Below are 26,796 nucleotides of genomic sequence, written 5' to 3'. Positions count from 1 at the left end.
GTTACTGAAGATAACCTAAAGCAATTGAAGTTATCACATCAGTTTTTAATGTATTAAACTTAATAAATATGTTTCAGTTTGTCATGTTCGTTCGTGTAATGTTCACTTTAAATAATTAATAAATTGGAGGTTAAATTCAGAGATCTTCTGGATTATTTTTATAGTTCAAGAATTTTTAAGTAAAATTAATTTAATATATAATTAGTATCAGGATGTTTCTCTTGAGATGTAAAATTGGTTATTACCATTTCCTGCAACCCAAATCAAAATCTAGCCATAGCCAATGCAACTAAACTTGCGTTTTTGCAAAGTATACTGAAATTTAGATTTGCTGGAAGATTATAAATTATAATTTTTTTTGTTTTTATAAATATGTACTTTCAGGATTGGGAGAATCATGCAGAAATGATGATCACTGTTTTTCTAATTATGACTTTGAAGCGACATGTTGCATAGATGGAAGATGCCAATGTTCTTCTGGTTATTACCAGCGAGAATACAGTGCATGTCGCCGAGCTAGTTATGGTAATAAAAATACAAAATTAATAAAAATTAGCTATTTTAATGGTAGATAATCATTTCTTTGAATACATCTTTCAACTTCTGAATTACTTAGTAAATGAATTCAGCCTACGTAATAAAAAAAACAAACAAAACTACAAAAAAATTCCAAGCTTGTACTCAGAATTTATTGTAGTGTACGTTACCCAGTATTTCTTTCAACTGAACTATAGCAGCAAAAAAAATGTATTTTTATAAGAAATTAAGACTTATAAGATAATATATCATTTTCAGATATATTTGGTTGAAGTTTCAAATATGTTTACATTAATACCATATTTAACTCTTGGCTTTTATGATAGTTTGTATTACAAAAGTGGTATGGTACAGCCAAAATGATCCCTCTTTTTTAATTAAAACTAACTGCGGATGTAATACAAGAAGTAACATGGAGCATTATTTAACATAATACAATAACAACAGATTTTTTAATTAGGAAGTTAAACTAAAAAGACAACCCATACATAAAGAAAATGGATTTTACAACAAAGAATTTATAAAAATTCTACATGATTTTATAATAATTAAAATAGTAATTATACAGTACTTAGTAGTAAATATACAGTTTTATAAAAACTGTATTGAGAGAATTATTAAAAAGCAAAAGAATAAAGAAAAAATGTTTTTAAATTTAGCAAACTGATTCTAGAGTTAAAAATAAGAAAGAAAATCTTACAAACATATGTTCAGAAACAGTTTGTTTTCTAGTTACAACTGCCAAAACATTTTATCCTGATGTTTGCTCTGCATGTAATACAATGCAGTTCTAAAATATTTTGAAAACTGTCTTTAAAAAAAAAAGTAATAACCATCTTTACGTCATTTGACTTGAAAATTATAAACATCTATCATTTCATTTATTTATATTCAAATTAAAAAAAAATACCCAAGAATGATCACTCATACAAGATTAATGTTAATGCAAAAAAGTGTAACAGAAGTTGCAAAAACAGTATTACTTAACACATAATACTGTATAATATTGCACAGTTAAGATTTTAAGTTTTATTGAAGTTATATATCTGAATATTAAAAAAAAGACAATGCAGTGCTTACAAATGGTCCTGCAAAATTATCTCTCTCTCTCTCTCTCTCTCTGTATATAAATATATGCTACAATTTAATTAATTATATGCAGTCTTCATAAAAGAATGGTAGGGTTTTGAACATGGATTAAATAAAAACAAAAATACTTACAGTTGATGTTTATTTATCGAGTCATCTCAAACAGCTTTTTTACATTAACTAATAAATTTCAGTATGTGTACCATTAATCACTTGGCAAATGTCCAATTGATACTCACCTTCTGCCCATACCCGAACTCTTCTGTTATGGTTACAATTGCTTCATTAATTCCTTTATTATTTATATCCCTTATCTTTATAGCATAGTAGGGTATGTAATAACAGTTAACAACGAACTACTTTGTTCTGTTTTAAAACAGTTTAATAATGGATTAAAATATTTTTCAAAAATGTGTTTTTTTTAAACTAGATATCTGTTTATTATTTAAGTGGAACGTGCACTTATTGTCCTCATTTTATATTGTACATGAGACACTGCACTCCTAACCATTCCATTTTACCACCACTAAGTAAACTTATAATAGTTAAATGAATTAAATACTGTTTTTTACAACATTTTAAAATGTTTATTTTTATTTTTTTAAATAATATAATCATTACATCACATTAATCTTTGATATGAACAACTGTATTTAAACTGTTTTATAAAATTTTGTACTTAACTGATCATCATCATCAAGTGAAAAAAATAAGTTGATTTTTAGTTATAAGACAAAGTAATTAAGTAGTAAGATAGGCAATATAAAAAGGGAAGGAAGTTATTATAAAATGAAACAGATGGCACAGAATCGAGCAGAATAGAGGGCAGCGATGTGAAAACCTGTACTTGGGCAGATCACTTATTATTATTATTTAATAATAATTCTTTTATGATAATTTAATAATATTTACTAATTCAGATAATAAATTCTATCACACAGCACCAGGTGAACCATGTGGAATAGCTCAAGACTGCCACTTTGATGATGCAGTTTGTACAATGGCTCGTGTTTGTGATTACAAGAATACAACAGAGCCAACTCCACCAACATTTCTAGAGTCATATGGAAAAAAACAAGAGTTTGATGACAGAAGAAGTGTTTTAAAACATATGAACAAATTAAATGATAATATGAAATATGCAACTTTTAAAGGTATGTCATGTTAATATGTTCAAAATCCCCAGAGTTTTAAAATTATAGTGAAGTCAAATCTATTTATTAGAAAAGCTTAACATTTATAAATCAGATTTATAGTAATCAATAGCTCAGTCATAATTATATTAATATTTTGTTTAAATCAAAAAATAAAGTTAATGTGATAAATATGATTTATTACTATAGTCTATTTATTTGTTACATATAAAGTAACAAATCTAAGTAACAATTTGTTTTATTTAAATAATTATTAAGTAAGTTATCATGCAGCAGAGTTATCATTGGTTACCGTTTTAAATTATTAGATTTATGTGAAGCAACCAGATATTGGGAGGGGGAGAAAAGAATAAGGATAAATAGAAATATAATAAAAAAAGAGGCTAGTAATCAAACAAAACAAGTGCAACAGTTAATGAATCTTAAAACTTGTCAATGTCATATGCACACAAGTCAATGTGACCACTCTTTAATAAAACTTTGAATTTTAATATATTCCTTCAAGATTCTATTTTACTGAAAATTTCGTTGAATGTATCTTTGGATGGAAGATAAAAGCATGTTAAGTCAAAAAATGTAGTTTTACAGGAAGAACATTTTTCTTTCATCATCATTTTTGAACCTTATTTGGGTCAACTAGAGTTTTTAAATAACTTATTTGGCTAACATTCACCAATTAAATTAAATTTTGTTTAGTCCATTTTCTTTTTTAAAAAACTGACAAGTGATATAACACAGGAAAATTAATTAACTGATTTCACCCATCTTAAACGAATGATTTTACCAATTAAAAAAATAAAAATACATGAAACAATTAATTCAGTTCTTTCAAAACATTAATTATCATGGTCTAAAAAATAAAATAATTTTTATTTGATTAATAAATAAAAAAATAATACAGTATGATAAAATAAAGAAGTAATAATATATTAAAACACTACATAATATTCCATGAGATCAAGGTCATGTCTTTTATAGTTTCATTAACTTTAAGTCCCTATAAAACTGATGGAACAATTTTAGTTGGGGGATTAATTCCAGCAACAAAAGCATGTTTTTCTTCTTTTCATCACTTATACAGGAAGTGGTTTGTCTAAAATAGGCAACAGGAAAACCCCTTCAAGCAGCCGTTTCTTCTTTTCATTGACACTGCTGTATTAAAATCTTCATTCTCGTTCAATGATTTTTTGAAAAACCAAACTCTCTTTTAGATTGAAACCACACAACATCATGCCATTTGAAGGTATTTCCATCTGTATCCTTCATTCTTAATACCATTGGATCTTTCAGAACAGAAGAAAAATTTATAATGTCTTTCGGAGTCACTTCCATCACAGTGAATTTGTTGCTGCTTGATCATACTAACTGGTACCAGTCATGTGGATGGTAAATTTCCAAGTTAGTTTTCTTCTTCTTCTTTTTAATAATGGAGTGTCCAGTGTCAACCTCCAAGTAACTGTGTCCAGGTACCATAAAGTTAGCTCAATTAACTCCAAGTTTGTAACTTCTTTCATAGCAAAATTAAACATTGCAGCCACAATTAAGGTTTTATTTTGTCCACCACACATAGTTGAATAAAACATCACTTGTTTCATATGTGTTGGCAATGTTTGTATAGATATGATGCAACGTTATTACCACCCTGTCCTCCAACTGTTTTATGCCACATGTAACACGTAGCTTTCCCAGTTTCATCATGTACAGCAAGATTGTAGATCCACAATTAGCATTTATAGAATGTTACAGATGATTTTGTCAGATGTAGGAAGACACTACAGAAAGTCAAATGTAAAACATTTCAATTCTTTGTTTTCCTTAGGTTTACTTGTCATTCATTTTATCCTCATATGCTTTTTCCTGGGCTTCATGATGTAAATCAGTTTCTTTAAAATTTTTTCTCTTTCTAAATCAGGGTTTGCAGTACACATCATTACGTACTTATCACATGTGTGACAAGAATCTAGATGTGGCTTTTTAAATTTTAATTTCATTCATGAAATTCTTTTCTGTATATTTTCATGCACACTGGTTTCTCTGTTGCTTCTGTATATAATTTATACATTTTCTCCAAATTCAGATGTGAAGGTAAGTATTTATTTTTTGTTTTCATTATTTTGTTGGCGAGCATAATGGCTCTCATAAGATTGGAACGATTTGATAGGTTGTTTTACTTCTTCAATTTTGACATCGAGCCACTTGTTTGAAGGTGAATTCTTTCCTCTTGCATCTTCATCAATGATCATTTTCAACTCAATCCACAATTTGTGATTTCTTTTCTCATTTTTCATCTTATCCACGTCTCTTGTGGCCTTGGCTTTGCAGCTGCTGACTCATTACTGGTGTTTTGACAACCACCATTCCTTAACTGTGTCATTTTCTTTTTCCTGTCTTCTTCAGAGGAATTGCATTCTGATTCTTCAGGATCATAATTTGGATCCTTATCAGAGATGTCGTCTGTACCAAAGTACAATGTAAATGTCATTTTGGTGTTATTTAAAATTATCAGTAAACACATCTAAATTTGCAGTTGAGGAGAATTGATGTATAGGCAATTCTTCATCGAGGAGGCATCAATGGTTCAACTACACTTGATCATGTTATTTTGATCAATATAATTAGACATTTGACAGCCTTGCATGCTAGTACCAGTACCCATTTCATCCTTTTGATTATTCAAGCATAATAATTTCCATTGTCTGCAATTTCTATACTTTTCTACAAAGAATTCTTTCATCGTTCCTTCTAGATTCTTCTTTCTTCATTTTCTTTCTCTTTCTTCTTTCTGGAAGCTTCTGTACTTGTTAAAGTATATATAAAATCGATATGTTAACAATAGCACTGAACTCATTTTGTAACCGATTAAAAAATACAGCAAACAACAATATAAAAGTGTTAATAATATTTTAGTTAATTAATTAATGAACAAATACAAACATAGAGTGTATGTATAATATAACTGCAACTAAAGGTCATAACATGTTGAAGACAAATGCCATTAACAATACTACATCTAGTGACTTCAATAAAAGAGCTACATAAGCTCCAAAAAGTCCTTAGGAAGAACAATTTTCATGTAGTTTGAAAATGGTTCATACGAGTATATACTTGTTTTACTTTCACTGGTGCTACTATTGCGTGTTACAAACTTTGAGCTGAAGAGTTTCAGGTTGACAAAATACACTTTATTTCCAGCCGGTATCAAGCTTTCTATTTCAACTTATAATCTATTTTCATTATTGAGGATAGTTCCTAAATATTTGAACTCCTTTACTGCTTCAACTGCCACATCATCAAATGATATTTCTCAAATTAGTCTTCTACCTTCCTTTGTTGCCATTTTAAAGTATTTTGTCTTTTCCATATTAAATTTCCTGACCCACTGTCATTCCCTCATACTGAAATATCTTAAACATTTCTATTACAATCTGCACATTTCTTGAGATAATTTTTAATAATTTTGTAACAATATAATTATCGGATTTTATTATGCTGTTCAACAAAATGTTTAACTGCCTAGCGAGTAGATGTACCTAGTTAGTATGCTGGCATCTAGATCAACTATTTCAGATTCAATTTCTGGCACAGGTCTGGTACTTTTCCTTTATTTTATCACCTCATTCATCTAATCTTCCTTGTTAAAATATACACAAATGCACATGCAAAGTTATTATGAAAATAATAAAATTTTTGTTTTATTTTGTAGACACACATTTTTACATATTTTGTAGACTACATTAAAAAAATAACTTTTTTTACAGTGGGTGAGGACTGCAACTCTACAGAAGACTGCTCATTTCTTAATCATTCATATTGCAGTTCAATTAAAAAATGCTTATGCCTTCCAGGTTATTATAACTCTGATGATTTGGATGCTTGTTACCCAGGTATTACAAAATAATTTTATATACATATATATAATTATACATATATTACATATTATAATTATATAATTATTTAATAATTATGTATTAATGCATGTGTTATTTATCGTATGCTAAAATACTAGTTCGCAATAATTAAAATTCTTTAGATAGTTTTCATCTTACTTGTCTGTTATAACTTGTTATCTCCTCAGAGGCAGAGATTCCTTTCAGTGAGGAGAATGTCTCCATTCTCCTCTGTGCCAAGACAAGATTTAAAAATTCTGATAGCTCCAATTTCATTTTACATTATCCATAATTCTTATTTTTTCTTTAGTACTGTTTTAATCAAACATTTTATTGAATTAAAAATATTTTTTATTATTAGTAAGGTGAAATGGGTCAAAATTGTCAGACCTTAATTTTTTGTAACCACTTTAACAATTTCAGCCAATCAGCTATTTATCAACCTATTTGAACAAATGAGGTATAATAATTTTGTCCACAATAAATTACTTAAGAAAAAAATTTTATCCAATAAAACATAATTCGAAAAACTAATATTTAAGACCTATTAATGATTAAACAATTTAAATAGCTGTCATTTTAAAATTTTCAAAGTAAATTTTCAAAATTACTTATTTCATAGGTGTTGTGTACATGTACACTAAAATTCATTAAATTATGTCAATCCATTCTTAAGATATACATTTTTAATGAAAAAAAAATACAAAATGCCACGCAGAGGGATAATGAAGCAAGTTAGACAATTTGTCCATATGAACTTTTATAATTATTTTGATGTTGGAATAATCCCTTAATTTGGCCAACACCTCTCAGTACAGTCTGTATAAATATACCCTAGTAAGGTACTGTTAATTTTTTGCAAGTGGCAGGAGCATTATTTTTCTGTTACTTTTTACTATATCACTTATGTCTTTATTACCTTTATTTTCTCCTGATATATCCCAGCCAGTAGATTACTGTATAACTATAACCATAGTTCATAAAAGTATATTATACTGATATTTAAATAATTTATACTGTTTATTGCACTATTTATTACTGTTAGAAATTCTAAAATTCCCAGAGTATGATAACCTCAAGTGATTCTGGTGATTTTTGTACTTAATGATTTAAAGTGTGAGTGTATTTTTATATGTCTGTAACATAAGTCTAGGGCTCCTCAAAAGCTGAGTTTTGGTTGCTTGTTGTGAACAAATTGGTTGTCATAACAATATTTTGCATACTCAATAGTCACCAGCAATTATATTCTTGGCGATTGTCAGGTGTATGATGCAACTCACTTTTTGCAAAATACAGGAAAAAGCACTGTCAAGATTCCCAAATGAATGTGTCACATTTATAATAATACAACCAGTCTGATTAAGATCATTCTGAATATAATCATTGTTTCGAATATCACAATATGTTCGAAGGACATACAAAAAGTTTACATGGCTAGTTCAAGCGGTAAATTTTTTTATTATAACAGGCCTTACTAAATGCTAAGTGATTCATCTTCTTCCTCTTTGATCCCTAGGCAACTGGAGGGAGCAACTGGCTGTGCAACCAATACCCTACTGTGCCATACAATTCTGAACTTTGCTCACAATGCTTTTCCATGCATTACAATCTATAGCGATGATTCTGGCCTGGTTGAGGTCAGTTCACTGATTCCTCACGTCATCTGCAACTTGTTTTATCCAAGATTTGTGACTTTCCCTATAGAAGAGTCTGTGCAGTAAGCAATCCTGGTTCATCCACCAAACATGACCAAACCATCTCAGCCTCCATGTTTGAATCTGCTTTTCAACTGTTGGTTGTTGCCTGCATCTGGATCTAATGACGTCATTTCGGATATGGTCATAAAATGAGGCCCTGTAATTATTTTGCATGGTTTTTACAGTATGGTCATATTTATCATCATTTATATTATCCAGAAATTTCTTGAGGACACCCTTAAGTAAGTCCCATGATTGGAGTGCTCTAGGTTATTCATGGTGTTTAAAATGTTGCATCAATTAATGAACTGATGAATTTTCAGGCTGACAAAACACTATCCTTCACTTTTGCCTCCAAACAATTAAGAAAATTTACCAGATTTTATGAAAAAATTTATTTTATGAAACTTACTGCAACAATTTACCAAGAGCCAAAGGCTTTGCTGCCCAAAGTCTTGATAAACTTTTTTCATTATCCCTAATCTAATTTATAAGACACTGAAACAATGGTTCCTTTCAGTTTTGATTATAAAAGTTTGTTATCTTCTTTAGCAAAATCAAAACTGCAAACAAAATCATTCAACTTTGAGCTTTGAATTCTCATTTTCACATTCTGGAAAATAATTGTTATTATTGTCTCTATTTAAAGATGTTAAAGTTAAACTGCTACATTAGCTGTTTTATTGTCTGGTAATGTAGCTAGAGGAGCCAGAATCAAAACGTCAGATCCAAGAGGGAAAGATATTATTGACAATGGCAGATTTGGGTATTGAATGTTTTCTTACTAAAACAAGATATTTTTCAGACACAGAAATAGCAATTATTGTAATGATATTTTACACATACCAAACCACTGGAATACCAAATAGCATAGATGAATAAATTCCTTTATGCTATGTCTTAAATTTTCTATATATGAGTAAGATTTACACATAACATGCAAAGCCCATATTTTATCTTGATTTCCTACTTTAATTTAAAAATATTCTAAATACATCCTCTAGGCAAAAACAGAAAAATAATGATGCTTTTCTATTGCTTTATCAGATAATACCTACTTATGTTACAAAAACTGAATGGATTTCTCATACATCTCCTGAATGTACCATTTGAACTTGCCTTCAGCAATATACAATCAAAACTCACAGAAGAATGCAAACTAAGGCAAATTATTTACATAACTGATGTAGGAAGGTTGTGTAAGTAACCAATAACTTTCTAGCAGTGTTGGATCTGATGACTTCATTTCGGATATGGTCATAAAATGAGGCCCTGTAATTATTTGGGCATGGTTTTTATGGACATATTTATCATCATTTATATTATCCAGAAATTTAACCTACATGCCTAAGTGCCATGATCAAAATCATATCACTAAGATTTTTAGTAACATGAAATGTTTCAAGCAGCAAAATCTTTGCAAGTGTGTATTATTTATTAATAAAAAATATTCCATAAGATGCTTCATTTTGTTAATATTAATATTTAATAGTATATTTAACAGTAGTAATTAGTATTAGTATTTAATATTTATGTTATTTCTACAAAAAAATGTAAATTATATTTATAATAAAATTTATTTCTCATAGAAATAGGAAGTCCTTGTTCTGATAATACAGAATGCGTGGGACGTTACATGATGTGTAATAATGCTACATGGTGTACCTGTCGACAAGGATTTGTTGCCAATTCAGACAATAGATTCTGCTTGAAAAGTAAGTACTAATACTCATCTCGCTGGCCTCCATGGTGCGAATGGTAGTATGTTGGCCTTTCATCCGGAGGTCCCAGATCCAGAACCCTTTCATCTGGGTTCGAATCCCCGTTAGGTTTATTTTCACACGCTACAAAAATTTACCTAACAGTGGTCCTGGAGGCTAAAAATAAAAAAATACCCATCTAAAGGTATTTAAGTAAATAGTTTATATAAGTAAAGTATAGTTTTTTTTTGTCTTCAGTCATTTGACTGGTTTTATGCAGCTCTCCAAGATTCCCTATCTAGTGCTAGTCGTTTCATTTCAGTATACCCTCTACATCCTACATCCCTAACAATTTGTTTTACATATTCCAAACGTCGCCTGCCTACACAATTTTTCCCTTCTACCTGTCCTTCCAATATTAAAGCGACTATTCCAGGATGCCTTAGTATGTGGCCTATAAATCTGTCTCTTCTTTTAACTATATTTTTCCAAATGCTTCTTTCTTCATCTATTTGCCACAATACCTCTTCATTTGTCACTTTATCCACCCATCTGATTTTTAACATTCTCCTATAGCACCACATTTCAAAAGCTTCTAATCTTTTCTTCTCAGATACTCCGATTGTCCAAGTTTCACTTCCATATAAAGCGACACTCCAAACATACACTTTCAAAAATCTTTTCCTGACATTTAAATTAATTTTTGATGTAAACAAATTATATTTCTTACTGAAGGCTTGTTTAGCTTGTGCTATTCGGCATTTTATATCGCTCCTGCTTCGTCCATCTTTAGTAATACTACTTCCCAAATAACAAAATTCTTCTACCTCCATAATCTTTTCTCCTCCTATTTTCACATTCAGTGGTCCATCTTTGTTATTTCTACTACATTTCATTACTTTTGTTTTGTTCTTGTTTATTTTCACGTGATAGTTCTTGCATAGGACTTCATCTATGCCGTTCATTGTTTCTTCTAAATCCTTTTTACTCTCGGCTAGAATTACTATATCATCAGCAAATCTTAGCATGTTTATCTTTTCACCTTGTACTGTTACTCCAAATCTAAATTGTTCTTAACATCATTAACTGCTAGTTCCATGTAAAGATTAAAAAGTAACGGAGATAGGGAACATCCTTGTCAGACTCCCTTTCTTATTACGGCTTGTTTCTTATGTTCTTCAATTGTTACTGTTGCTGTTTGGTTCCTGTACATGTTAGCAATTGTTCTTCTATCTCTGTATTTGAACCCTAATTTTTTTAAAATGCTGAACATTTTATTCCAGTCTACATTATCGAATGCCTTTTCTAGGTCTATAAACGCCAAATATGTTGGTTTGTTTTTCTTTAATCTTCCTTCTACTATTAATCTGAGGCCTAAAATTGCTTCTCTTGTCCCTATACTTTTCCTGAAACCAAATTGGTCTTCTCCTAACACTTCTTCCACTCTCCTCTCAATTCTTCTGTATAGAATTCTAGTTAAGATTTTTGATGCATGACTAGTTAAACTAATTGTTCTGCATTCTTCACATTTATCTGCCCCTGCTTTCTTTGGTATCATGACTATAACACTTTTTTTGAAGTCTGACGGAAATTCCCCTTTTTCATAAATATTACACACCAGTTTGTATAATCTATCAATCACTTCCTCACCTGCACTGCGCAGTAATTCTACAGGTATTCCGTCTATTCCAGGAGCCTTTCTGCCATTTAAATCTTTTAATGCTCTCTTAAATTCAGATCTCAGTATTGTTTCTCCCATTTCATCCTCCTTAACTTCCTCTTCTTCCTCTATAACACCATTTTCTAATTCATTTCCTCCGTATAACTCTTCAATATATTCCACCCATCTATCGACTTTACCTTTCGTATTATATATTGGTGTACCATCTTTGTTTAACACATTATTAGATTTTAATTTATGTACCACAAAATTTTCCTTAACTTTCCTGTATGCTCTGTCTATTTTACCAATGTTCATTTCTCTTTCCACTTCTGAACACTTTTCTTTAATCCACTCTTCTTTCACCAGTTTGCACTTCCTGTTTATAGCATTTCTTAATTGCCGATAGTTCCTTTTACTTTCTTCATCACTAGCATTCTTATATTTTCTACGTTCATCCATCAGCTGCAATATATCGTCTGAAACCCAAGGTTTTCTACCAGTTCTCTTTATTCCGCCTAAGTTTGCTTCTACTGATTTAAGAATTTCCTTTTTAACATTCTCCCATTCTTCTTCTAGATTTTCTACCTTATCTTTTTTACTCAGACCTCTTGCGATGTCCTCCTCAAAAATCTTCTTTACCTCCTCTTCCTCAAGCTTCTCTAAATTCCACCGATTCATCTGACACCTTTTCTTCAGGTTTTTAAACCCCAATCTACATTTCATTATCTCCAAATTATGGTCGCTATCAATGTCTGCTCCAGGGTAAGTTTTGCAGTCAACGAGTTGATTTCTAAATCTTTGCTTAACCATGATATAATCTATCTGATACCTTGCAGTATCGCCTGGCTTTTTCCAAGTGTATATTCTTCTATTATGATTTTTAAATTGGGTGTTGGCAATTACTAAATTATACTTCGTGCAAAACTCTATAAGTCGGTCCCCTCTTTCATTCCTTTTGCCAAGCCCGTATTCACCCACTATATTTCCTTCCTTGCCTTTTCCAATGCTTGCATTCCAATCTCCAACTATTATTAAATTTTCATCTCCTTTTACATGTTTAATTGCTTCATCAATCTCTTCGTATACACATTCTACCTCATCATCATCATGGGCGCTTGTAGGCATACAGACATTAACAATCGTTGTCGGTTTAGGTTTTGATTTTATCCTTATTACAATGACTCTATCGCTATGCGTCTTGAAATACTCCACTCTCCTCCCTATCTTCTTGAAGTATAGTTAAGTAAATAGTATAGTTAAGTAACTTAAGTATAGTTTATTTAAGTAAATAAATTACAAATCAATAAAAGCAGAAAAAGGTGCACTTTAACTGCGTATTTTGACTGAATAACACATTTACAAAACACATTGCAATGTGCTTTTCAACAGAATACATGTTAAAATGTCCATAACAACTAGATTTTAATGATTTAATGAGAAATAAAAGTAGTGAGCAGCTAAAAAAAAAATTAAATAATACTTTATTCCACATGCTATCATTATATTCAGTTATTTCATTTTCAAACTTAACATTTCCAAATTTAGAAAGTTAAAAATTTTTAAAAGTAACCATTTTGGCTAATACCAATGAATACAATTTCAACTTTTTAAAATCTTTTATTAAAATTAATAAAAAAGAAATAATAAATCAAAAACTTGAGCATGTAGTTTTAAAAATATGTACATTAAAATCAAATCATGAGTACAATCACACCTATTCTTATATTTATTCTGCTTCACTCATCTCTTTTAAATCTTTGACATTAATAATGAGTTACAAAACAAGTATTTTACATTGAGTTCTTTCTAGTTTCATAGAAAGATGGATGTATTATTTCTTGACTATTCCAATTTGATATTGTTTTTCTAGTTAGAAAAGCTACAGCTTTGTAAAAGTTACAAATGCTCAGCTCTGGTTGAGTACAATGATATTTCTGTACTGGATGTGATTACAACATTGCATACAGTTGATATTTTCTTACAGTCTTATGATAAAGTTTCTAATTGTCTCAAGGTGTTATCATATCACTGCACATAATCTCTACTGTACAGTGATAGAGATTTTAACTTAGCTATAGATGATATCATTTAAAGATTTTTTACTTCAGGGATTCATAAAAATGATAACAAAGCATATATTTTGGTGTTAAGGATCTTCTAATAGGATTAGGTAATTTTAGCTAGGAACTTGTGTATGTGTACATGTATTTTTGCACATCATTCAATAAAATAAAAGGCTCCAAGAACAGGTGTATACAAACACATGCGTTTTCAATTTATAGAATAATATTTATTAATTAAAACATAATAAACAATTACAAAAATGAACACTGAAAAGAATATTGAAAAACTGTCATCTTATTAATGACTACAATCCTAGATTGATAGTCTACATCAATATATCGAACGTTGGCATACAACAATCTCCAATGTTTATTGAAAAATATTGAAATCAATAACATGATCAAAGTTATTAAAAGGTACTTGCACAGATAAGTATTGAAATTAAATATTGAATTATGATAATATCAAATCAAAATGGTTAAAAGATCGTAGAACTTAGTAGGTATAGAGGTATAATTTTTTATTTTAGTTAAATGGATACTTTTGAACTAATTTGAATTTATGTACATATTATATTGATTTAAATTGTTAAAGGATAAAATTTATGAATTAAAAACCAGTCAAGTTTAAAAAAGATACGATGTAGTCTTGCAATTTTGTTGGCAGTCTATATTCTCTTTCTGATTGTCTCAAAATAGGTTGTTGCTGCACTCCAGGTTGCTCTTGAGGTTCATGCATGGCCTCAGGAGGCTTCAAGTGGAGCTCCTTTGAGGGACCTTTTCTTGGTTTGTCATATGTGCTTAACACACGGAGACAGAGCAAATGTCAGGTGTTTTCTTTGGTTTTGAATCTATGGAGACGAATAGTAATTGATCAATGTCTCTCTTCAGGGAATATCTGTCGCCATCAAGCTTAACAATATAGTGAAGTTTTCCGAGCTTCTGTACTACAGTTCCAAGTCTTCACATTGGTTTGCCAGTGGAAGGGTACCAGCTTGCTTGTACTTGATCTCCCACGCTTAGTTAACATGCTTTGGAGTGATGTTGGAAGGTGGTGATGGTCAACATGGTGGTTTCAGAAGGTCTAATTTAATATGTAATCTTCATTTTAGGTATAATTCTGATGGAGATTTACCAGATGAGAGAGGTGTAGATCTACATCGCATTAAGATTTCTTGAATTTTTCTTTGAATGGGTAGTTTAGATGAAGTCATTGGTTTTTCTTTATTTGTCCACAGTCTTGACAAGTTCTGACAAGATTTTCTATGTCTTTATCTAGATCTTGCCAGTAAATGTATTGTCTGACCAATTGTTTCATCTTTACAGTTCTCACGTGAGTGTGATGGAGTTCTGTGAGAACTATCTCATTCATTGAACTTGGTACAACTTCAATGAATCAGATACATGTAATTAGACCCGCTTCCAGCAAACTATTAATAATGTAAGCAAAGTATTAATAATGCAATAACATAAACTCATTCCTTGGTATGGATCCAGGGGTATTACCCAAAAACTCACAAAATCACCACTGGGGAGGAAGGAATAGATATTTGAAAGTGTCAAATTACTCTTACAAGACAAATAATTACATGTTTGTTCTTCAAAGGAGTTAAAGACTGCCTTTGCAAAGGAGTGCTTCAAGGCAATAGGCAATCATGCCCATAATTTTTTATTAGATCCTGGTATCTTTTTAAAGACAGAAGTTGCACATTGCTAATAATCAATTTTTTATTTACCTGTTGAAATACATGTGCACAATACTGCTTTTCTTCCAGAAATAAAGAGCCACCTGAGGATAAGTTCAGATTTAAGAAACTAACAGACAAGGGATTACATTAATCCTTTGCCTATTCCAAAATTGTATGGTATATGCAAGTATCCAATATTATCTATTATTGCAGACTGTGTACCATATCCAGCTAAGGAAAAAGATTATACCCCAAAACTTATTTTTGCATTGTTTTACTGAGTTGTTTTTACAGAATTATTATTAACTAGTTAGGTAATGAGTATACACATAAGCTACTTAGCCAAAAGAAAATTCAAAATTTAATATAGTCTCACTTTCAAAATCATAGATTTACATTACATGAAAATAATTGTTGTTATAGTGTCAAGAAATATAGGATGGAGTTGTCTTCATGATAAGCAGTGCTCATTCTTTGGCATGGGTGGTCAGTGTGTACAGAAAAAATGTGTTTGTTCAGAAAATACACATTTTGAAAAATCCCTTCTTTTCTGCTGGAGATCTCTAAGTTAGTATTATTTAAGTTATTAAAAACAATAACCTTTTAACAGACTGTTTTAGTAAACTGGGTTGAAAATATTTAAAGTACCATATCCAGCTAAGGAAAAAGAGAAAAAGATTATACCCCAAAACTTATTTTTGCATTGTTTTACTAACAAGGTTTAGCCTGAATAATTAAAGGCCTACAACATAGATATGGAACAAAATCATTTAATGTCTTCAAATAATACTGTTAATATGTAAGATCCTTAAATCTTCATAACTAAATCTTTTTGAAGCGTTGTAAATTGTTTTACAAAAATAATTTAAAATTGCTATTCAAAAAACTGAATTTTTTCAGTTTTATTCAGCAAAAAAAATTTCTGTTATAAAAAATAAATAATTATTCTAAATGGTTGTTAAAATTGTAAATGGAAAGTTTTCTAAGGACATTTATCAAAAACAAAAATGTACAAGCAGATACGCATTTCAATTGCTACAAGGCCATCCACCAGTAGAAACAAGGGAATTAATGCAAATATAAAAACTTAAATAAAATTAAATATTGACAAAAATATTAAGTACCAACCATAGTACTTAGAAAATACAATAAAAAGGATATTTTTATTGTTTTAATTTTATCATTTTAATAAAAATATGTATATTACTATTTTAAAAAATAGAAAAAACAATTTAAAAGAAAATTTCTTACACGTAGATAAAAGATTTTTTTTATAGGTTATGTTAAGTAATGGTACTTAATGATTTATACAATACTATTCAAGTTTCCAAATGTTAAATTAAAGTTGTACTAAAAATTTAAAACCCATAAGTTATCAATTTAAAGCCATAGGTTTTAAATTAATTTTAAACCATAGGCTTTAAATTAATTTTAAACATAGGCTTTAAATTAAAGTTTTTTGATTGTGTAGAGCTTGTTACATATGTGGAGTAAAAGGGCAAAAACTGAAGTGGAATAGTATTCAATAGCTCAATATAAAAATACAACTTTGGCTGAGTTACCAATCTCCTGCTCTGGAAGACTAGCACTTAACTATATGGATCACTCTGACACTATTTTTTAAAAATATTTTTTGTCAATATTTCTTTTACAATATTTTTTTAATTTTAATCCTTTTTTTAATATTTCTATTAACTGATGATTCTTTAATGATAATGCTTTTAAGAAAATGATCATGATCTTATTTAAAATTAAAAAAATAATAAGAAAATTAACATTCTTATTACTAAGAATAAAAAAGATCAAATTTCTTATCTTTTGTACTACTAATTTTTTATTTCAATTTCTACTACCTTGTATCTACAAAGCAAAATAAAAGCAATTAACAAAGCATTATTAAATGAGGTTAAACAACAAAATCAACTTCACAAATACTTGTATTTGGAACTATAAGTATACTTCCAGAAAATTTATTCATAAAATAAGATCTTCTGGAAGCATATATCCAACTAATTAGAAAGTAAAAAAATATTGCATTTATTTCATTAAAGTAACAATGAGAGTTAAAAGTTTTTGTTAAGTTAACAATGATAGTTAAAGTATTATGGTGTCAAACAGAACGTCTACCACAAACTGTGATGTAGTTGGCATTGTTAATAAACAATTTTTCCTAAGTGATTTTATAATTTCTAGTAAACCAGTCAGTTGTTTACCAGTAAATTTCAGTTGTTTGCCAGTAAAATTCTGACAAAACAATTTATCACAGTTTTTCTGAATAACTCATCTAATGCTTTTTAGCTTTAAATATATAGCCTATTAATAACTAGAGTGAAATACTTTTACAGTATGCATAACATATTACAAAGATTGGCCAAAAAATATTAAATTAAACTTTTTTCTTTCTTTTAACTTCATTTAACTTTCTTTCTTTAACAAGATACAAATTTTAACAAAGAAAGTGTCAAAATAATCTTCTTATTTTCTTTTATAAATTCATTTGATTAAAGAAGCAGAAATCTTAATGAACAAAAAACTGCTTACCAACAATTGAATTCGAAGCGATCAAGTGCTTTCATAATTAAATTTCATCTTCAGAAACTCTCATATTCATCCTATTTGTAGTATTAATTAAAACATCACATGTAAAATTATAAAAAATCATGATATTTGCTTAAAACATAATAATTTTAAAACATATGATGACCAACTGTTATGCTTTAAGCAAATATCACGATTTTTTATCATTTTATATGTGAAGTTTTAATTAATATTATGAATAGGAAGAATATGAGAGTTCCTGAAGATCGATTTAATTCTGGAAGCGCTTGAATGCTTCGAATTCAATTGGTGGTAAGCGGTTTTTTGTATATTATTTATTATTATACACTTATACCAACAGGCCATGCTTAACAAAATTATCATAATGAACTTAAATATGAGTTCTTTCCTCAGTAACTGTTATCAATGACTATTGATTAAAATTTAAGGGTCTCAGGATTGTATGATTCCATGTAGTTTTATTGGTTAGTTTTAGGTTATTAGTTTTATTGGAAAATTAATTCAATACATAAGCATAAATACTTGTAGGTGGTAATATATTATGAAATATTTGTATTGTATGAAAAATACCATGACTAATATTGTTAAAAATGAGAAATTTCCAAATAAAAGAAGATAATGTTATGAAGGTCATCTTACATTTAAAAAAAAAATGCTAGTTTGAAACCATACATAAGAAAGATAAATTTTCAGGTAAAGATATTATTAAAATATCTTATAAAAATAATATTATTTCAGAACGAACAAAGCAAAATTTTAATTTCTACATTAGGTTGTCTGCAAACGTAATCTGATGCAGATTCATGATATGAAAGAAAAAAAAGCTTAATAAAAGCGCTACATAGTTTACGTACCTGTTTCTTTAATTTAGTTCCATAGCAATATCTAACAAAATATCCTTTATTGTTTATGGTTTTTCATTTTATTGCAGTCAATAAAATCTTTTAGATCCACACTTCAAAACATTATTAGCCATAGCAATTTCAATATTTCAATACTTTTGTTTCTTTTATATTTGTTTTACTTTGTATCTAAAATAATTATTCCTCCACTTATAAAAGTATTGATTAAATGTAGAACAGAAATAACAGAATATCCACTATGTGTTGAAAGGGTACAAATCTGATCTGTCAGACAAGATTCAGCTTCCTTCTTGATTCATGTGTTTTTCTTGACTAAAGTTGAGTTAACAGTTCCCAACTTTTTAAAAATATTTATCATTTTATTCAAATATAATATTTTTTGTTTATTTAATACAATGATTTAACTCTTGCAAGCTCTTTAGCTGGCATGTACTGTATTTTATTCATGCAGGTGTGGAGGTACTAGTGGCCACAGCTGTACATCTAATACACTAGCACTCCTTCTGGTGAGAGGATGTACTATTGATACAGTATACCCACTTTGCCACTAGTTTATTTAGACTATTTTTTGGAGTGGTGGTGCGATTTTGCAAAATTTTTTTTGTAAATATTATTATTTCTTAATTGTTAACAAATGTGCCTAAGAAAAATAAGACCTTAATTAGGCAAAATCTCGAGATACTGATGGTAATCTTGCTCTACATTCTCACCCCCTTAACCTTTTAAGTTGAAAATTTAATGGCATTAATACCTTATATATAGAAGAAACCTGACCAAGTTTGGTCAAAATCAGTCAAGTAGTTCTGGGGATATAAGGTGATTTAAGAGTCAACACTAAAACACTCAATACACACATACACATAAAAACTTATGGAAAATTTCCATATAGTTTTTGGTTCTTTTGGGCTCCTTAGATGTCAAAATGTCAAGATCCGGTGAAAACTGCATATGCCCAAATTGGACTGATTACAATACTTTCCATTCTAAAGCTATAGCTGTGCTGTAGTGCTAGATTGGAAAGTAAAATCCACAAGACATAATTTCTACTTATATTTTACTTCATTTTTATTTTGAGGTACTATATCAAAATAGGCCATTTTCAGTTGACAGTTGATCTTGTACAGTGTATGGCCGAAAACTAGATAATAAACATTAATTCTGTTGGTTAGCAGCCTAATACAAACTGGTTGTAAGCAACCTGACAAGAAACATACACACATTTTTGGTTATTCCAAAAATGCTACAGATGTACTCAAGAACAACAATCCCATGTTAAACTTACTAGAGAAAATGAGGAATGAAAGATTTCTGATTGTCTCTTCACTAAGCCAAATATACTGTTTCATGTAATTATTGTAACAACACTGAAGTTCAGGCGATATTTGGTCACAAGTAAGACCTTCACTCTGTTCACCACAGTTTGGCTGCTTAGTTAACACCATTATTCTCAGAGAAAATAAATCAAATTAGCACTCCTTTAAAATAAAATATTTTATATTTATTACAACCATGAAAATGACTAGAAAAATAGTGTAACAAATTATTGCACCCTTAATTAAAATCATAATGAGATGCTTGTTGCTATAAAATATTTAATAAAACATTAAAATAAACACAATGTTTATAGATTCTGCAGAATACTCTAAATGATAAGGTATGCTTTCATAGAAGCAACCAAATTTACTACATGTAAAAAAAGTACTGGAAAAAATATTTATTAGAACATTGTAGAAAATATTATAGTTTTGAAACATTAAAAAAGTTACAAGAACAATAAAAATAATGTTAATGTTTATCACAGATGTAGGAGAAGCATGTCTGAGTGAAGAAGACTGTTGGGGTGAAGGTAAACAATGTACAGATGGATTCTGTAAATGTACAAGTGGGTATCATAAAGATACCAATAATTCTACTTGCAGAAGTGATGCATTATTACCAGGAGATCCTTGTGTTGAAAACACAGATTGTGTTTTTGATCATTCTACCTGTGAAAATGGCATTTGTCAGTGTGGTAGTGGTTATTTCAATAGAACTAACCAATGTTTAACAGGTATCAAGTTTAAAATATTATATTTAAAAAATAATAATGTTTAGATACTACTTATTTTAAAAAATTTATTCAAAATGTTAATTTAATTTTTAGATTATGTTGTAAAATCATAGTAATCAGAAGTTTTAATATGTATCTGTAAATAAGGAATTTATTTATACTACAATAAACATTAAAATATATGTTACTTTACATACACACACATGTATGTGTAAAGTGTATATATGTATGTATAAAAAAAATATATATAAAATATATATATATAATATATATATATATATATATATATATATATATATATATACACAAAGGTATGTTTTACAAAATTCTATTCTGATTAACCCAAAAATAATCTTCCACAAAATTTTGTTCGCTTTTAATAAGCCTGAATCTTTGAAAAAGATAGTAACAAGTTTTAATACAATAATTAAAATTAAGTTTTAAGGGAAAATTAAATGAAAACCTTAAAACTGTACTAAGTATTCAAAACACCATGCAATTTTCTAAAAGCTGTCAATTGCATGATTTTCTTAAGATTTGAAGACTAGACAAGTGATAGTATGGTGATAACACAACATAATGGAGTGGGAGTGGTGCAAAGATGCCACCACCTTCACTTGAATGTAAAAAAATGCACTAAAGGGAAGACTGAAGAAGTGGAAGACAAATAAATAGAAGTTCCAGTATGCTGAATGCATTACTGTTAAAAAATACACGAGGGACATGTTTTTATTACTATAAAAAATGTACAAGGGACTAGAGATATTGGTTGATATTAGTTCTGCATCTCCACAATGAAGTGAAACACAAAGTAGCAAAACCAAAGACCAGTGGAAATAGGAAAGTCACCAGTCCAACATATGCAGATTTCTTTAAGAATCACCTATAGTCTACAGTTGTTCTAATTATGTGGACTTCTGAGAACAGGTAATTTGTAGCAACATGAATTGATTTGTTCTATATCTTCAATTGTTGTAAGTGACCTGTCTTTCAAATTCCTTTTAGATTTGCTGTAATACTCCACTGCCTGGCAGAACGTATACGAATACGTTGGTCATTTTCCTTTCCTTACGGCAGCGCAATGTACACCAATACATTCTGTGCAGAGACTTGTAATAACTCCACTCATGTGCACTCTCTTGATTTGTATTCAGGTATTCCTTCAGAGATGGTTGCCAGAAGCATACACCTACACTGCCATTTATGATTTAACTCATAAGCTTCACTTATTGAAAGATTATTTGTCGTTATAAATATCTAATCCTAATGATTCACTCCTACTGATTTTCATGTCTTGGTCCTTTTCAAACAGGCAATAAGAGACAAGTCATTCAGAACTGATGAAGAGGTGAAGCACAGGTGGTGTACAAGTGCTACACTCTCAGCCAAAATACCTTTTTTGCTTGATATGCAACTGTACTCTAAAGTAATGCATTGAAATACTTGTACTGGTCACATGAATGTGCAGATAATTGATGTTAATATGCAACTTTAATATTTAAAAAATTATAATAAAAAATATTCAGAGTTTTCATTTTATTCTCATTTGTTATGTTTAGTTTTTCTATTTTGTAAAACTGCATTTTTATTAGAAATTGTACACACCTCTGGACTTAATCCTCTTCTAAAAATATTACTCAAACTTGGAGAAATATAAAACAAACATTTTTCCCACTATAACTTTCTGATATAATGAGTTTTAAGTATTTACTACAATAATTTCCAAGGTTTTTAATTTCTCACAACGTGCAGCTTTCAAATAGTCTTCTAGTTATCACAATTTTTCAGTTTAATTGACTACTTTAGTTCTTTCTTTATGTCTACACCAACATTCTGTAAAGAAAGGTTTTTGCATATTTATTCCAGAAATGCACTTCATCTTTTACAGTAACATAACTAACATCTACTTTAGAACCAATTCTTAGAAAGACCTATCCTAAAATTTGTTTTATTTTTTTACTATTTCACATCTAAGTGATTAATTTTAATTTCTTGTATGAACTTCCTTTAAGTTAGCAAAATAAATACTCTGTTATAGACTTTTCTTAAGCTTATATCTGTTTATTTCAATTGCCTTCTGTTTTTATATTAAACATACATAATTATGATAACTGGATATGTACTTTTTAGGTATTGGAGGAGAATGCTTAACAGATAACGATTGTAATGCAAAGGACAGTAAATGTACAGGAAACAGTTGCAGTTGTCCAGAAGGTTATGTAGTGTCTAAAGATAGAAGTAGTTGCTTGTCAACAGCAAAAACCTTTGGAGACCATTGTTTAGAAAATGAACAGTGTTTAAAAGCTCTGGGATCAACAGCTACATGCAATAATGAAAAATGTGTTTGTTTAAAAAACTCACATTTTGTATATGATAATATAAAGTAAGTTATGAATATTTATTTTATAATTCATTTTCTCTACCTGTCAATAGTTTTTAACTTAACACATATGAATAACTGAAGAATTTAATGATACATTTTTTCTTATATAAGTCTATATAAAAAAAATGTTAACTAGGGTATTACATTTCTCATACAACACAACTACACAATAGTCTATGGTCAATGAACAAAATGTTCATATGGGATCTAATATAGATTTTAATTTTTCTACTTTCACTCATGAATCAAATTGATTCACATTAATCTACCAATATCCCATCTTCCTTGGGATTTATACCATAGCAATAAAGGGAAATTAAGTGGTGGAATAAATAAAAAGCTGTTATGTTCACTTTCAATTCTAGGTAAGAAAAAAAATTAATGAAAAGTTAGCATTATTTAAGTTTTCATTTATTTTTTTTCTTACCTAGAATCCCTCAAAACTCTTAAAATTCTCATCTCAGCTGCCTACATCCAGAACTTTTTAAAAACTCTTACTTACCCAGTTCTATAAATTAAAAGTGGTACTGCCATTAACTCCACTGCCCATGGAGATAGTGTTAGTAGTATATTTAGTGACAATAGTGAAACTGACTATGCTTAAGAGGAGTTTGTACCGAGAGTGATAACAGGGAAGGAAATGCACTTATCACAGTGACAGTGGGTATGGTGTGAGATAAGTGTGCAGTATATAGGACAAAAACTCCTTTTCACAGAACAATATGGCCCTCAAAAACATTTTGAAAATATATTAGATGCATTTTTGTTATTTTTGATGATGAGTTAATAAATAAAATTGTAACAGAAACAAATAGATATGCAGACCTATGCATTCAAAGTACCACACTCAAACCAAAGTCAAGGGCAAGGAAGTGGGAACCTGAAACAGGGGATGAAATATATGTCGTGTTAGGCCTCACTCATCATACTGCAGAAACCCACAATGAAAAGTTACTTTAGGGATCCTTTCCTAGAAACCCTAAAATCTTCACAAACAATATCTCTTGATCGTTAAACTGAACTTAAAATTTCTACATTTCACAGACAATAATGCAAGACACTTATACTGGGCCATCAAAATTTATTCTACTTTAGAAATGCTAACAACTAAATTTCAGTCAGCCTACTTACCGTCTGAAAATATTTCTGTGGATGAATCTTTTTTCAGACTGTAAATTTAAATATGACTTGAAGCATAGAAACTGGGGCATTTAAATACCAGCCAGATTAACCTTGTAAGATCTCATCTAAACTCTTTCCTTGATCTAGTTTATGAATGGTGATGTATGCATTTCTAGTCTTTCAAAACTATGATTATATTCTTTCCTACAAGAAAGGAATCCTCTGGAAGCATATAGAAAGAAAATCATGTTTAATTTATTTTTTACACTTGCTTTCATAAAATTGTCATCATGTCATCTACGAATAAAAGGAGTTAACATGTATGTTTTTTTTTCATTTTTATTTTCGGGGCATGCTGCACAGCAGTTAGCCTTCCTGTGAAAGCTACACACCGTTGTCGCTCCTCAGCCCACCTGGCACATTCGTAAAAGGTATGCCTGACTGTGTTCTCAAGGCCACAATACACACACTTTCACCATCTTGTCTTTTCCTGCTCTCCAGGTAGGTATTGAAGTGCCATGTCTGGTCAAGAACTGGGTGAGCCAAAAATGTACCTTTCCATGCCTCCAACTGACCCACCTTCTTATGTTAGGGATGACTTGGCGAGTCCATCATCTGAATGAGGACTCATCCCTCTTCTCCTGCCATCAAGCAGGGTGTCCAGGCATTCTTCTTTGGGATATCCCTCTATCTTTCGACTTTCTTGAGTATCTTGAGAAAAAATGGGCGTACATCTTGACCCCAAAATGGAAGACAATCAGTAAGTGACGGATAAAATCATTATACCACCCGTCTGTATCTAGCTCTGAGAGGCTTTACTGGAGGTCATCTTCAATAAGTCTCAAGACATCTTGTAGTCTCTTGCTTTGATTGTGAAGGTGGGCTCCAAGAGAGAGGCTGTGGATCTCATTTGCAGCGCCTATTACACAATAAATGATTGGATGTGTGGTGCAGGGCTGCAGATAGCCCCAGATAAAACTGAAGTAGTAGCTGCGAGAACAAGACCCACTCTGACACAAACCTTGGAGGGCCAAACAATTGCTTCTAAACCTGCAATAAAGTATCTGGGCATCTGGATAGACGCGCCTGGCTAAGGTTTGGTGTTCACGCAGATGAGGCTAGTGGAAAGGCAGACAAGGTACTGAAGCTGGTGGCTGGACTATTACCTAATCACCACAGCTCTAGATTGGAGAGGAAATTGCTAGTAGGAGGGGGTCTATTCCACACTTTTATATGGTGCAGAGGTGTGGGGTGGAGTCAATAGGTTGCTATATATAGGGGTGTGCTACAGGTGCTGCAAAGGAAATTCTGCCTTCGAGTGGTGTCTGCATACTGAACTGTCTCCAAAGCTGCAGCGGAGGTGCTGGCTGCGCTCCTCCCAATTGATCTTGCAATAGAATACCGAAGGAAGTTGTGGGAGTTAGGGCCAATACCACCTGCTGAAAGGAAGAGGCAGACTGGAATGCTGGTAGGCAAACTTATGGATCTGTGGCAGCGGCAATGGGATGGTGATAAGGGATGATGGATGCACCGTTTGGTGAGATATCAGGAGGTGGTGTGATCGACTCCATGGCTCACTTGATTACTGTTTGACCCAGTTCCTGGCGGTCCATGGGGGATTCAGATCCTATCTATTTAGATTTGGGTTAGACTATAATTCTTACCCATTTTGTGATGAGAAGGAGACTTCTTTACATCTGTTTTTCTCCTGACCCAGATTTGAGGATGGAAGAATGGAATTGTGGTAAGTAAAATCTATAAAGAGACTATGTTCATACCTGAGATCCAGGCTGTGTTATTGAATGAGTCTCATTCAATAACGATGCGTCGAAGGTGCGGGGGTGCACAGACTCTTTGCTGAGTGCCTAGGGGGTTCCCCATTCATGTGGAGCACCTGGGTGCGATGACATGGGGGCACTCTGTCATGTACTTGATGGCAGCCTCCAGTAAGTAGTGTGAAAGACTTGTGTGTATGATGCGTATTTGTTGATCTGTTGCGACTGTTGTGGCATGAGTGTGTGATTCTTGTTTTGGGTATGATTGATGTATGCCTGGTGTGTGAGGGCATATTCCCCTGTTCTTGATGAAATGCTTCCTGAGACTGTTCCGGGAAGGGTGGAGAGCCAGAGGTGGAGGTTTAGTCGTTAGTGCGCAGGTATACATATGTACTTAATAACACCTTGTGGAACCTGTTAGCGAGCCTGACAATGCCTAGGCACCCATAATTGGGTTCCTCACTTCTTAAAAAATAAAAAGACATTCTGCAGTCTGGCCACAGTCAAGATGCCACAAACATAAACAACCCAGAACACTAACACATAATGAGAAATGGAACATAAAA

General features: G+C 30.7%; 1 protein-coding gene across 1 annotated transcript in view; it reads left to right on the top strand.

Moving 5' to 3' along the window:
- LOC142318985 (prion-like-(Q/N-rich) domain-bearing protein 25) overlaps window positions 1-26,796 on the top strand; it is a 41,706-nt gene that overhangs the window by 6,756 nt on the left and 8,154 nt on the right. The window contains exons 4-10 of the mRNA XM_075355730.1: window positions 385-525; window positions 2,568-2,780; window positions 6,539-6,664; window positions 9,954-10,079; window positions 15,902-16,045; window positions 20,702-20,950; window positions 23,081-23,333. Coding sequence (XP_075211845.1) covers window positions 385-525; window positions 2,568-2,780; window positions 6,539-6,664; window positions 9,954-10,079; window positions 15,902-16,045; window positions 20,702-20,950; window positions 23,081-23,333 — 1,252 coding nt within the window. The remainder of the gene's footprint in view (window positions 1-384; window positions 526-2,567; window positions 2,781-6,538; window positions 6,665-9,953; window positions 10,080-15,901; window positions 16,046-20,701; window positions 20,951-23,080; window positions 23,334-26,796) is intronic.

The sequence above is a fragment of the Lycorma delicatula genome, chromosome 2 (assembly GCF_047948215.1).
Source record: "Lycorma delicatula isolate Av1 chromosome 2, ASM4794821v1, whole genome shotgun sequence".
Taxonomy (NCBI): Eukaryota; Metazoa; Arthropoda; class Insecta; order Hemiptera; family Fulgoridae; genus Lycorma; species Lycorma delicatula.
This window is presented reverse-complemented; position numbering and strand designations above follow the sequence as displayed.